This window comes from Nerophis lumbriciformis, linkage group LG23 (assembly GCF_033978685.3).
Source record: "Nerophis lumbriciformis linkage group LG23, RoL_Nlum_v2.1, whole genome shotgun sequence".
Lineage (NCBI taxonomy): Eukaryota > Metazoa > Chordata > Actinopteri > Syngnathiformes > Syngnathidae > Nerophis > Nerophis lumbriciformis.
In genome coordinates this window covers 26,263,259-26,276,660 of record NC_084570.2, presented here as the reverse complement: position 1 = coordinate 26,276,660, position 13,402 = coordinate 26,263,259, and the positions used below count along the sequence as shown (strand labels likewise).

At 40.1% G+C, this 13,402-nt stretch overlaps 1 protein-coding gene across 5 annotated transcripts in view; it reads right to left on the bottom strand.

Moving 5' to 3' along the window:
- The window catches only part of camk1b (calcium/calmodulin-dependent protein kinase Ib), a 145,990-nt gene that overhangs the window by 52,900 nt on the left and 79,688 nt on the right, over positions 1–13,402 (bottom strand). For all 5 annotated transcript variants that reach the window (XM_061984893.1, XM_061984891.1, XM_061984892.2 and 2 more), the window contains one exon: positions 7,186–7,317. In XM_061984893.1, coding sequence (XP_061840877.1) covers positions 7,186–7,317 — 132 coding nt within the window. The remainder of the gene's footprint in view (positions 1–7,185; positions 7,318–13,402) is intronic.

The following is a 13,402-nucleotide window of genomic DNA, read 5'->3' as shown; positions in this document are numbered from 1 at the left end:
TACAGAGAGACAATAAACCTTTAAGGCACTTCCTTTACGTGCATGCCATCCCAGTCACATAATATCTACCGGCTTTACTCATTACGGATTGATGCAAGACATACTTGTTCAACAGCCATACAGGTCACACTGAGGGTCGCCGTATGAACAAGTTTAACACTGTTACAAATATGCGCCACACTGTGAACCCACACCAAACAAGAATGACAAACACATTTCGGGAGAACATCCGCACCGTAACACAACATAAACACAACAGAACAAATACCCAGAATCCCTTGCAGTACTAACTTTTCCGGGACGCTACAATATAATCAATTCAATTTATTGGGAATTGTTACAAATTCACGAACACACAATTTTGCTCAAATGATCAATCGTCCAAAAGGCATCGGAAGAAGCAAGGCTTGTCTGGTCCGACCCCTGTGCCATAAGCAGCAAAAATAAAAATAAAGAAAAAAGGAAATGGTAGCAAGAGATACGAAGTGACAATAATTCAGGAGTAGATTAGTGCAAAGAGGAATGTCTTCACATTCTACTTCAGTCCCACAATGAGTACATGATTGTAACATCAGTCACTTTGCTTCAACAGTTCTTTAGTATACTTGGTAAAAAACATCGGTGTACTGTTTCTTTAACTGGCTCATGCTAGTACATTGTTTAAGTTCTTTACTTATTCCATTCCTTAGTTAAATCCCATATACCGATACACTAAATGCTTTTTAAGATTCTGTGCGTATATAAATGCTCAAGGTTCCAATTATTCCTAAGATTGTATTTCTCTTCTTATGTTGAGAAACAAGGTCGTTTATTACCGGGCAGTCCGTTGTTATTTGCTTTGTACATGATTTGTGCGGGTTGAAAGTGTACCAGATCAGTTCCTTTCAATACTTTACAATCAGGGAACAGAGGATTTGTGTGTTCTCTATATGCACCCCTTTGCATTATTCTGAGTGATCTTTTCTGCAGCACTGTGAGTGAATAAAGTGTACTTCTAGAACTCTTCCCTCATATCTCTACACAGGAACTCAGGTACGGTAACACCAATGAACAATATTAAACCAAGACAGTCTATAAAAAAATCTGGGCGTGATTTTTGACTCCGAGCTGACTTTTATTCCACATATTAAAAATATTACAAAAATAGTTTTTTATCATCTTAAGAACATACGGTAGTCAGAGTCCACTCGTTTCTCTCTCAGGCCAACACGGAGGTGCTAATGCATGTTTTTAATTCCTATTCTTTAGACTATTGTAACGCTCTCTGGTCTTCCCAAAAAGAACATCAGAAGTCTACATTTATCAGAAAACTCAGCTGCACGCGTGCTGACGAGAACCAGAGGGCGGGAGCACATTACACCAGTTTTAAAGTCGCTGAATCGGCTTCCCGTCTGCTTCAAGGTCGATTTTAAAGTTATTTTATTACTTTTTAAATGTCTCAATTACCTTGCGCCTTCTTATCTATCTGACCTGCTTTTACCGTATCAACCCTCACGGATCTGAGGTCCTCTGGCACTGGCCTTTTAGATTTACTAAATACCAGAACAAAGACCCACGGTGAGAAGGCATTTAGCCATTGTGGCCCCCACCTGTGTGTGTGTGTGTGTGTGTGTGTGTGTGTGTGTGTGTGTGTGTTTTCTTCTCTTCTTGTATTACTGTTTTGTTTTGTTTTGTTTTGTTTTGTACAGCACTTTGTGTTTGCCACTTGCTTGTGCGTGAAAAGTGCTATAAAAATAATGTTTGATTTAATGTGAGTATGGAGTGACTTTTGATTCAGTTGTTCTTTTATGTTATGTTGTATGTACTTGACATGTGCTTTCCAGCTCATTTTATTATCTATTGTAACTCCTAAAATGTGTTTTCTTGCACTGTCAACTTGTACACCGTCTATTTGTATTTGACTATTTCCCTTCTATTTCCAAACAGCAATATTTTAGTTTTACTTAAATTCAAAGATAATCTGTTTTTATCCAAACATTTCCATTTTGAACTGCACCGTTTTTATTACTTTCTGTGTGTTTTCCCCTGAGCAGAATGCAGTGGTGTCATCTGCAAATTCTATTAATTTGTGGTCTTTTGTGCTTTTGTCAATGTCGTTTATGTACAGATGTAATAGTTTTGCTCCCAGGGATACACCACAAGATATATCTAAACCAGGGGTGTCAAACTAATTTTAGCTCAGGGGCCGCGTGGATGAAAATCTATTCCCGCGTGGGCCAGACAAGTAAAATCATGGCATGATAACTTAAAAATACAACTACGACAACTTCAGTTTTCTTTGTTTTACTTCGGCCCAAAATAAATAAATAATAATAAATGGGTTGTACTTGTATAGCGCTTTTCTACCTTCAAGGTACTCAAAGCGCTTTGACACTACTTCCACATTTACCCATTCACACACACATTCACACACTGATGGCGGGAGCTGCCATGCAAGGCGCTAACCAGCACCCATCAGGAGCAAGGGTGAAGTGTCTTGCTCAGGACACAACGGACATGACAAGGTTGGTATAGGTGGGGATTGAACCAGGGACCCTCGGGTCGCGCACGGCCACTCTTCCACTGCGCCACAAACACACAGAACAAACACATTCTGAAAATGTACATCATCACAAATAATCCTCTTGGCAAAGCACTTCAAGTTAGTTGAAAATTCTGAGGAAAAAAGATAATACATAATGTTGAATATAGAGAACATTCAAACCCTTTAGTCATTGAATCGAAAATACTGAAATTCCACCACATAGTGAATTTGCAAACAGCTAAAATAATGCACAAAGCAAACTACAATATGCTACCCAATAATATAAAAAAAGAAGAGAAATATACAAAAAGAAGAGAAATATAATCTTAGAGATACATGTAATTTAAAACATTTGTACGCACGTACAACACTTAAGACCTTCAGTATATCAGTATGTGGAATTAAATTATGGAATGGATTAAGCAAATAAATCAAACAATGTCCTAATATGATCCACTTCAAGAAATTCTTCAAACTTAAAGTGTTTACAAAGTAGAAAGAAGAAGAACCATGATAAACATTCTGAATTTATTTCATTTTCTAGATCATCTTAATTATCTCACCATATGAAATATAACTTACTTCACTAATTATTATTTATTTATTCATCAATTTTTTATGTTATTAGTTATGGAGTATATTGTGAATAAATTGAGAACAGGAAGTGAACAAAAGTTTTAGCAACTGTTATGTAAAAGAAAAGGGGTAGGATTAAATATGCTCTGCTTCTTCCTACTCCTTTTTGAACATGTACAATAAAGAAACTGGAAATTGTGATGCATCATGTTGTATGTATGCATGTTCGAAATAAACACAAACTCAAACTTACAACACAATGAACTTAGACTTTGTCTCAGTGTATCCACAAAGTAGTTAAACTGTAATAAACTAAATAAAGCATAAATAAAAACTATTCAGTGTATCAACTACCTCAATTGTCATTTCCACATATTAATCCTGTGCTAACTCAACAAACCATACAAACCGAGGTAGAATTTCAATTTCAATTTCAACAAACCAACAATAAAAACCTAAAAGACTGACAGTATTGCAGTAAATCCCTCAATGTTGAATTTCTTTACAGTGTACCTATTACTTTGTATACTTGCTCGCTCCGACCGGTATAAACTATTTGCTTGCCTAACAGAATTGCTATTGCGACATCCAGTGGACACATTTAGAACAGCAGTTTCTCCAATTTAAAAATGCAGCTCAATTTTACACTTAGAAAACTCATTTCACGGGCCGGATTGAACCTGTTTGGCCCGTCGACATCTCTGACCTAAACATTCTGATGTGTGATCTCCTATCCGCACTCATTGCTTCCTATTGGTTCTAGTTTGTGGATTAGGAGATTGTGATTTGATAGGTCCATATATACTGTAGCTGCAGGATGTTACTGATCTATTGCGTCAATTATCCCCATTGATGTTGAGATATTTTCCCTTTGTCCGTATTGGCTGGTAGTAATGAACCAAACCTAATATAATATGTTCTCGCCGTGGGCCGCTTGTCCAGTTGGCTTGAAGGGCACAGCGAGCGCGGAGGAATGTGCCGGTCTACACTTGTTCTGGATTACTGAGCAGAGTGGGGAAAGATTGATGGACCTCGGGAAGGATAAATGTCGGATTAAAGCTGCCCGGTGCACTGACACGTGCGAGGGCCTGCAAGCTCTACATCCACCGCCACTCTCGCATTTGAGCGCTGTGTGTTTGTGTGCGGCTGTTTTGTATTTTTCGTTGGTGTGGGTGAGAGATGTGGCGTCAGTGCGGCCGACACTGGTCGTGGCGACTGGAGGAGGGAGAGGGAAAGGCTGGTGAGTCATCTGCCGACCCATGTCGGCACCTACGGGTCTCGCAGAGCAAAGGAGTCAGCAAATCTTCACCAGTAACGACTACAATCATAGATGTACTGGACCACAGGGCGCACCGGATTATAAGGCGCACTGCCGATGAGCGGGTCAAGCCAGGTCTATTTTCATACAAAGGGCGCATTAAAGGGGTCATATTATTATGATTTTTTTCTAAATGTAAAACACTTCCTTGTGGTCTAAATAATATGTAATGGTGGTTCTTTGGTCAAAATGTTGCATAGATGATGTTTTACAGATCATCTTCAAGCCGCTTTCTGACAGTCGCTTCAGGATGCGCCGTTTAGTGGGCGGTCTTATTTACGTGGCTCACCTTCGGCAGCGTCTTTTCTCCGTCATCTTGGTTGTAGCAGTGTAGCGTGCAAGGACGGAAGTGGAAGAAGTGTCAAAAGATGGAGATAACTGTTTTAATGACATTCAGACATTACTTAAATCAATAACGGAGCAGCATCTCCTCATCCGTGGCTCACTAGTGCCATACCAAGGCCGGAAATGTGTCCCGTGAAAACTCGTCCGACCGGAACTCTCTAATAACTAAAGTTCCTTGGGTGAATAAACAAAACTCACTACATGTTGTTTTACATGTTTTAGCGCTTTCATGGTGAGTTTACTGACAGATATAAGTAAGAACTTTACACTACTTTATATTAGAAATGGCAACAGTGGAGGATGAATGTCCCATAACAAGAAGATAGTGCAAATTATTTGCCACTTGCCAAGATTTAAAAATGCATTTGTAGAAATTTCCCTAGTTTTAAGAGCTATTTACTTCTTTTGAGTCATTGACTGTACATCATAATCTTGATTATAACATGAATAATAATATCGGAATCAGAAATACTTCATCAGTCCCCGAGGGGAAATTCAGATTTTCAGCACTATCCCATTCAAACAGAACAGGAACGCTGACGGGTCTGCCAACGTCTGGCGCCCCTTAATATTTTGTCTATTGGCACGAAAAAAGGAGCATTTGTTGTCCGAACCAAGAGGAATGTTTTGAAGGTGGAATGGTCAAAATTGATTGAAAAATGTGGACTGTGAAAACTTTCCCGGAGGAGGTTAAAATAGGACTTTGGAAAACTGGAAATTCTAGGAATTTCTGGAATTTTTTTGACTTTGAAAATGGTAGTTTGATTGTCCAAGGCGAGTGGAGAGTGTGGATGTTGGAACGATTCAAATCGGATGACAAATGTGGAATATAGAGAAGTTTGTATTTTGCGTATTCATTTTCAATGGGGGAAATTCCAAGTAATTCCGGATAATCCGGGAATTTTCAGAACTGGGAAACATGCTGGCTTGAATGTCCAGGGCGAGCGGAGTGTGTGAATTGTATGATGCCCATTCATTCCAGGAAAACCAGGACATTTTGGAAGGGGAACACATATTTTGCATTTGATATAGTCAAAGAGTAGTGTGGGTGGATGGTTGAAAGATTTTGAGAATTTAGGGCATTATAGAACTATGAATACGTCCATTCATTTGAATGGGAATTTCCTGAAAATTTGTGAATTTCAGGAAACCGGTAATTTTTTTAAATATTGGTGCTAGCACGATTGTCCTATTGATATTAATGGGTTGGTTTTGGAATCGGTTGAAAAATTTTGACTTATTAACAGTTTTAGGTATTAGAATGGGTATTTCGGAATTTCAGGAAATCCGGGAATTTGCACGGAAAAAAAAGGAACATTTGTTGTCCCAACTAAGGAATCTTTGAAGGTGGAATGGTCAAAAACGGTTAAATAATGTGGACTGTGAGAACTTTCCAGGAAGAGGTGAATATAGATAGGGCTTTGGAAACCGGGAATTCTGGGAATTTCTGGACAAATTTTTGATAGTTGGTAGTTTGATTGTCCAAGGTGATTGGAGTGGATGGATGGTGGAACGGTTCGAATCGAGTGCGAAATGTGGGAATTGTGGATGTTGGAAAAGTGGCCCATTCGTTTATGGGCAAAATGTCCCGGAAAACCGGGAATTCTGGGTAATCCGGAATGTTTTAAAAAAAAATATATGTTTTTGGGTCGAGCCGAATGTTTTGATAATTTAACGGTTCCAATCGGATGAAAACTGTGGGCTGTGGAGCGCCAAAAAATAATGAATAGATGATTTTTTTGGTGCAGAATGCTTGGACATTCACACAATAATGCTGGTTTTCAAAATGAAATACACATTTCTAACTGACTAAATCCTTCCAATTTCTAGATGTACAAATCTTAATTTAGAATGTTTTACCAAGTAGAATTAACAAGCTGCATGGACAGAACATTTCACTAGTTTTTAGTATTTTTACCTTAAACCTTAAATTTTGTCAGCTCTATTTTGCAGAGTATGCAGGCAGACATTGATGGTTGCTAGCTGCAGTGAGCGATCAAACCCTCGTACAAACCCCACAGGATAAAAACGTGCTGTGATTTTCCTGGGCCTGTTTACATCACTTTGCTCCATCAGGTCCAAATCGTAACGGAACCGCTCGCTAACCCCCACCTGTCTCTCCTCCGCCATCTGCACCTCGAGAGGTGTCATGGTTGTGTATGAATCGGAGTTGTGTGTCTCCTGTAACCCAGGCAACAACAGCTCTAAAAATAACCTGGCAACCAGTGCAGAAAGGCTATTTTCACAACGATCCGTAATTCTGCATGTGAGGAAAAGAATGTTTCAACCGTTCCGCTAAAAGGCCTCCATCCATCCGTGGCTGTTGCCTCCGTGTTACATTGTGATGCCAGAAAGTACACCAGCGAAAGTCACACGAGGAGCTGTTATGAGGGGGGAAAAAACAAGAGTGAAGCCTACATACTTGTGCAGGACTGCGATCTCATTCTCGATGCTGTTTTCTTTGCCCTCTAACGCCTTCTTGGGGATGCACTTGATGGCCACCAATCTTTGGGTCCGCTTCTCCTCTGCCAGGACCACCTCAGAGAATGCTCCCCTAAAATAAAAAGGCACACATGTCGCCGATTAATTACGTTTGGTAGAAAATGTGGTGTCAGAAGTGGGATCACAGAGTAGGTGAGCCTTTTTAGAAGGAACTAACAGATAGATTAACGCTGGACAATTGACCCATGAAGGGTGGCGAACAAGGAGAATAAATGCTAACTGTCCATCTTTATCAGCACGCAGATGTTCTCGATGGTTGAGTTTCATATATATATCACTTCATGGTCTGGTTTCCCCTTATTTGTGCCTTTTTAGGTGTAGAGACACCAGTCGCTACAGCTTAAGGTTGCAGGACATACTTACTATGTTTGTTCCTAGAGCCAACACAAATATTGTATAAAAAAGCTTTTAGATATCCTGCTCCATGGTCGTGGAATAACTTACAAAAGGATCTGAGGTTACCTCAGCTGATCACTTTGGGGGAATTGAAGGCCATTTTAAAGGATAGAGAAACTGTTTCTATTGGGCATTGTACTTGTTTTTAAGTTGATTTTACATTTTATACATTGTTTTATGTTAATATTTGTAAGTAATTTATTTTTAATAGTGGACCAACAGGGGCAGCACGGTGGAACAGGGGTTAGTGTATGTGCCTCACAATACGAAGGTTATGAGTTCAATCCCGGGCTCAGGATCTTTCTGTGTGGAGTTTGCATGTTCTCCCCGTGACTGCGTGGGTTCCCTCCGGGTACTCCGGCTTCCTCCCACCTCCAAAGACAGGCACCTGGAGATAGGTTGATTGGCAACACTAAATTGTCCCTAGTGTGTGAATGTGAGTCTGTCTATCTGTGTTGGCCCTGTGATGAGGTGGCGACTTGTCCAGGGTGTATCCCGCCTTCCGCCCGAATGCAGCTGAGATAGGCTCAAGCACCCCCCGTGACCCCAAAAGGGACAAGCGGCAGAAAATGGATGGATGGATGGACCAACAGTCACAATAATTATTACTAGGACCTAACATTACGTTAGTTTATTTGCACGACCAGGCCTTCCTAGTTCTATTTAGACATAGCAACCACGAAAGAACACAAACTAATTTGATTTCTTGTCCTTTTCTGACGTTTAGTTCTGCTCTCAAAACTGGATTGCATCACAGAAAGTTTCTCAAACAAATCAAATGCTCAAACAAACATTAGACAAAGTGATCACTGCAGACATGATCATGGTCCGATTGCATTCCACAAGATGATAAAGGTGATATTTTTAAGAGCCATTTCGTTTTCCCCCTGACTTTATTATCTTTATGAACCACTTCTTTCGGGACTGTTTGAAAGCTGTTTCTGATCTCTCTATTTGAACGACTAGAACACTCAAGAACAGAACAGCGATACAGCAATTTCAACTCATATATTATATTTTTCAGTGTATTAGAGGGAATTTTTACCTGACACGTTTCGACTGTCATCTGCAGTCTTCTTCAATAGGGTCACCTGACCACTGTGACGTGTTGCCTATCAGCTGTTCTTATAGGCGTGGCCAACCAGGCAGACCTGTCTAGTCTACCTGGTTGGCAAAATAAATAACCACATCAGACCGGGACAACGGCAAAATCATCGAGACAGAAAGTAACAAATTCAAACAATGAACTAAGGAGGCGATCGACCTAAGGAAGCGGCCCAATCGCACACCTGGGACTCCCTCCTCCATTGGGGGGGAAGCCAACCAAGTCGACTTGACAGGTCTGCCTGGTTGGTCACGCCTATAAGAACAGCTGATAGGCAACATGTCACAGTGGTCATGTGACCCTTCTGAAGAAGACTGCAGATGACAGTAGAAAAATGCAGGTAAAAATTCCATCCAATATACCGAAAATATTGTCTGATTACAAGAACATTTTAAAAGTATGTCAATTAAGCCGCCAAGAAGAAAAAACGATGTGACGTCATATGCAACCCAGGTATTGGAAGGTGACTTTTGTGCAATTGAGAATGAAAAGGCAAAAGGTTGTGCATGCTATCTTGACGCCATGCCAGAATGTGTAATTCGTTAATGCCATGGTCAGAGTAAATGTTTTTGATGTATAATTTAATAAACTATTGTTATGGAATGCAGCATTGGAAAGAGGTTATACAGACCACTCTGTGAATGTGACTAAATGTAATTTGGATTTGACTCCTTCCTTCCACGACACATTATTTCTCTATCTGCCCTCCTCTTGGGGAAATCAAAGCAACAAACAAAGCAACAATGGAGGACAGGCGCGTCTTCCCATGACCCACTGTAGAGCAGAGCACATGTTCCCGAAGGCATGTTGGCACCGTTCCGTACTCTGGAAAAACTGGATGGACATTTGAAGATGATGCAGTTGGAAAAATAACCCTTTCCGAGGATTACTCAATTCCTGACAAGTGAAAGCTAATGTCTTTGCAAAAATTCCACGACACGGACGATATCTTTACAATTGCCAATAAATGCCTGAAATACAGTTTGTTGACTATTCTGGCGGACAGAAGGCTATAGCTATTTCCTGATCGGGATAACGGTCATAACAGGCCCTGTGGTCACATCGGCAAGAGTCAAACGGCAATGAAAAGTCCATTAGTTTTGGCTGGACTCCAGCTGTAGACATTCCTCTGCTGCGTCTGGGGGATTGAGTTGACGTTCTCCATACACCCCGTCACAGAGCGAAGAGCCGCGGCCAAGTGTCAACCAGTGGTTCACACAAACGATCTTTCGAACACCGTGGTTAGTTTCCCCGCTTGAACAACAACTTTAGCAGCTTATATCAGAGCCTGCTAACAGTGGAGGCTCTAAAGTCGGATGCCCCTGAGTTTGTACGATTTGGAATTCAACTCATGTTTTAAAAATAGTAGTCACACAAACCATGCCTGACGTTCTGTGAGACGAATGTGCATGTATTGTATTGTGGAAGCATCACACTTAAATCAGCACTAACTAACTTTTCAACCTTCATGAAATATTTTCATAATTCTTGGACTTACAACTAGTTGAATGACACCTGTGTCATCTGTATCACTCTCACTGGCACTTAGCCACTTTGAGGAGGGTGGCAAGAACCCTGCCACACAAAAAACTACAAATGTGAGGACTTGCTTTAGGGCATACGTCACTCCCCTTTTCCCCATTCGTTAAAAAGACGGAAGTCGCTGTGAACTCCTATGTGCAATTACTGATGTCATGGCAGAAGCTGCAAAACAACCAAAGAAACGAAAAGTTTTGCCTGAGGACACAAAAAAACTTTTAGAGTTGTCCACTTTGGACTTGTATTGACAAAATCCATCATGGTTATATGTTGATAAGAACTTACGAAAAAACTTGCTGGTATTTTTTATACTATTCAAAATATCATTATGTTTGTAGCAGACAGACTAATGGATACATTCTAGTACCAGGAGCAAGAACAAGTGCTGTGTAAAAAACTGCTGTACAGGAATAGCCTACCTCGTGTTTTGAAGGAGTCAAATAATATACGGGCTTTCAAAAACTAGCTTAAAAAGGGTTTTATTTTCTTCAGTCATAATATATGACCCGTTTCTTGTTGATGTATTGTAGTACTGTTTATGTACTACTACATCTCCTTTGTTATTGGGTGTCTTGTCCATGTATGTATTGTTGAGATGTTATTTGTTGTTGTTGTTTTGTGTGGTGGAGCCCAGGAAGATTAGTGGCTACTTTTCCATTCTTTAAAAAGACGGAAGTGATGCAAAGACCTATGTGCAAGCGTTCCGTTTGTACTGGGAAGTCAGAATTTCCCAGTTCCTCGTCGGAATTTCAACTGGAACGCCCCTCGTGGATAGTCGGAGCATTCTCACTACCCTTGAGTTTGTTTCAAAAATGGCTGCTCTGGATGTAAACAATGATGTCCGCTTCCGTTATTAGCACTTGTGATGAGTGTTTGTCGCAGTAAATCAGCCATAAACAATGTATTGCTGTACGTTTACATATGGTAACATCACAGGAGTGTAAACTACATTTATTTAATGTGGTATATACTCTGTACGTCGCTAGCAATAACATGTCTTTCCTCTTTATCCAGAAAGAGTGCATATTTTCCCATAAGTTGTTTATAATCAGACAAGGCAAACGCAAAAAACAGCTGTCGTGGATGTGGCCATCTTGATTCCGGACGTCGTAACTGGACTCGGCTGTGACGCCATTCCCAGTTCCGACTTCCTACTTCCCAGGTTAATATAACACAGAATTATACCGCTATCAACTGAATAGTGAAGAGGGCCACAGTTTCAAGAGTCCAAGGGCTCAGGGGCCAGACATCGAGATGTGGATGTTTCGCCAGAAAGGGCCTTCGCAGGCTATATTTCTTTGAGACAGCGTTTACTTAATTGAAAAGTCAACACATCGGCTTTCATGGGCCCCATTCAGCAATAAGTTCCTAACTTTTCCTCTTATCTTCCTTCCTAAGTGATTCCATAAGAGGAGTCCATTCAAATTCATGACGTGTTCTTAAACGGCCAAATTGTTCCCACCTGCTGTTCTTAAGTTGCTGAATGCCAAATGGTTAGCGCGTGCGTGTCTATCATAATTTGCATATAAACACGCCCTTATTTCCCCAATATGCATATATAAACACTCTTGATTCCGTAATTTGCAATGGTAAACGCTCTTAATTCCCCATATAAGGGCACAATTCCGGCGGAAAAACCGAACATCAAACACAAGGAGAAAACACAAACAGATTACAGAAGACACATTCGTATTATCCCGCCGGGGAAATACATAATGTCAAAATGTACGTTTAAGAAAGGGGGGACTGCTGAGGAAGCCCCGAAGCGCAAGAAAAACTGGTCGAGTTCAGAAATAAAGATTCTACAGCAGGAAGTGGAGAAAAACAGTAGTGATCCTCAGCAGTGCAAAATCGGGGTTTAAGGGCACATATAAAGCTAAGATCTGGGGCACTATAACTGATGCAGTAAACATGGTGTCAAGCGGCGAGGTCCGCACAGTTGAGGAAGTTAAAAAGAAATGGTTCGACCTAAAATTTGACTCCAAAAAGAAAATTTCCCCATACAGAAGGGAGACCCAGGCTACAGGAGGTCAGTACATGCTTTTTTTCCCTTTTGGGCTATTTATCCTACATTTAGGCTACTGCTTGTAGTAGTCTACCTATTTTAGCTGAGACCCCAGTATTTTGAAATGTCTATATATTGCTCATTTTGCTATATGTCTGTCTGTCTTATCTATCTATCTATGATATTAATTTAACATTAGACAATAGAAGTAAGGGAACTTGTCACACTTAAGAACAAATAGGCCACCCTAAGAGTGCTCTGGAGCACTCGTAGATTTTGTTCTTACCTACGAACAAATCCCAGCTAAGAAAAAATTGGTGAATACAAAAATCTCCTTAAAAGCTTCGAAAGTGGGCCTAAGAACAACATTTGTTCTTAAGAACGGTTGCTGAATGGGGCCCAATATTCTGCCCTCGCTACTTGTTTTCAGCGTGTGCAACTCGTTAACAGTATGAATAAAAAGAAGCTCCAGTTTTTGTTGAGGATTGAGGTTCCTTTTTTTGTATTATTTTCCTTCTTCAGTTTTATTTCTTTACACCTTCATGTAGGATTGTAAGACAAACTATAAACATAAAATAAACATAGGTCCATTGTGTATTTTACATGAAAAATGTCTATTGTGTATTTAACATAAATAAAATAGGAAGGTTTAGTGTTAATATATTCACACAAACTACAAATGTTTACACATATAGAAATTACACAACATTCACACACCAAACATTGTATGTGACTTATCACTATTAGAGTTGTCGTCCTCTACTGGTCAAATTTACTGCAACATGTATTAAACGATGTTTGGTCGTTACTCTCAGACAAAAAAAAAACACAACCACGAATACAACAGACATCACGAAGTCAGCAATTTCAATACAAAACAAACTAAATTGTTGCTGCTTGTCTGGATTAACGTGTCCGTCGCTTAAAAGGTCTGACAGGAAACAATGAATTGCGCACTTGCGCGGTGCAGAACATTTATACTTTGATGTCCAGTCATTGTTCAAAGTTGGATATTTGCAATTTATTTAGATTGTTTTTTCTCTAGGGTTGAATGAGTAATCTTCTTCTACTCACCCCACTGCTGCTTCCCTG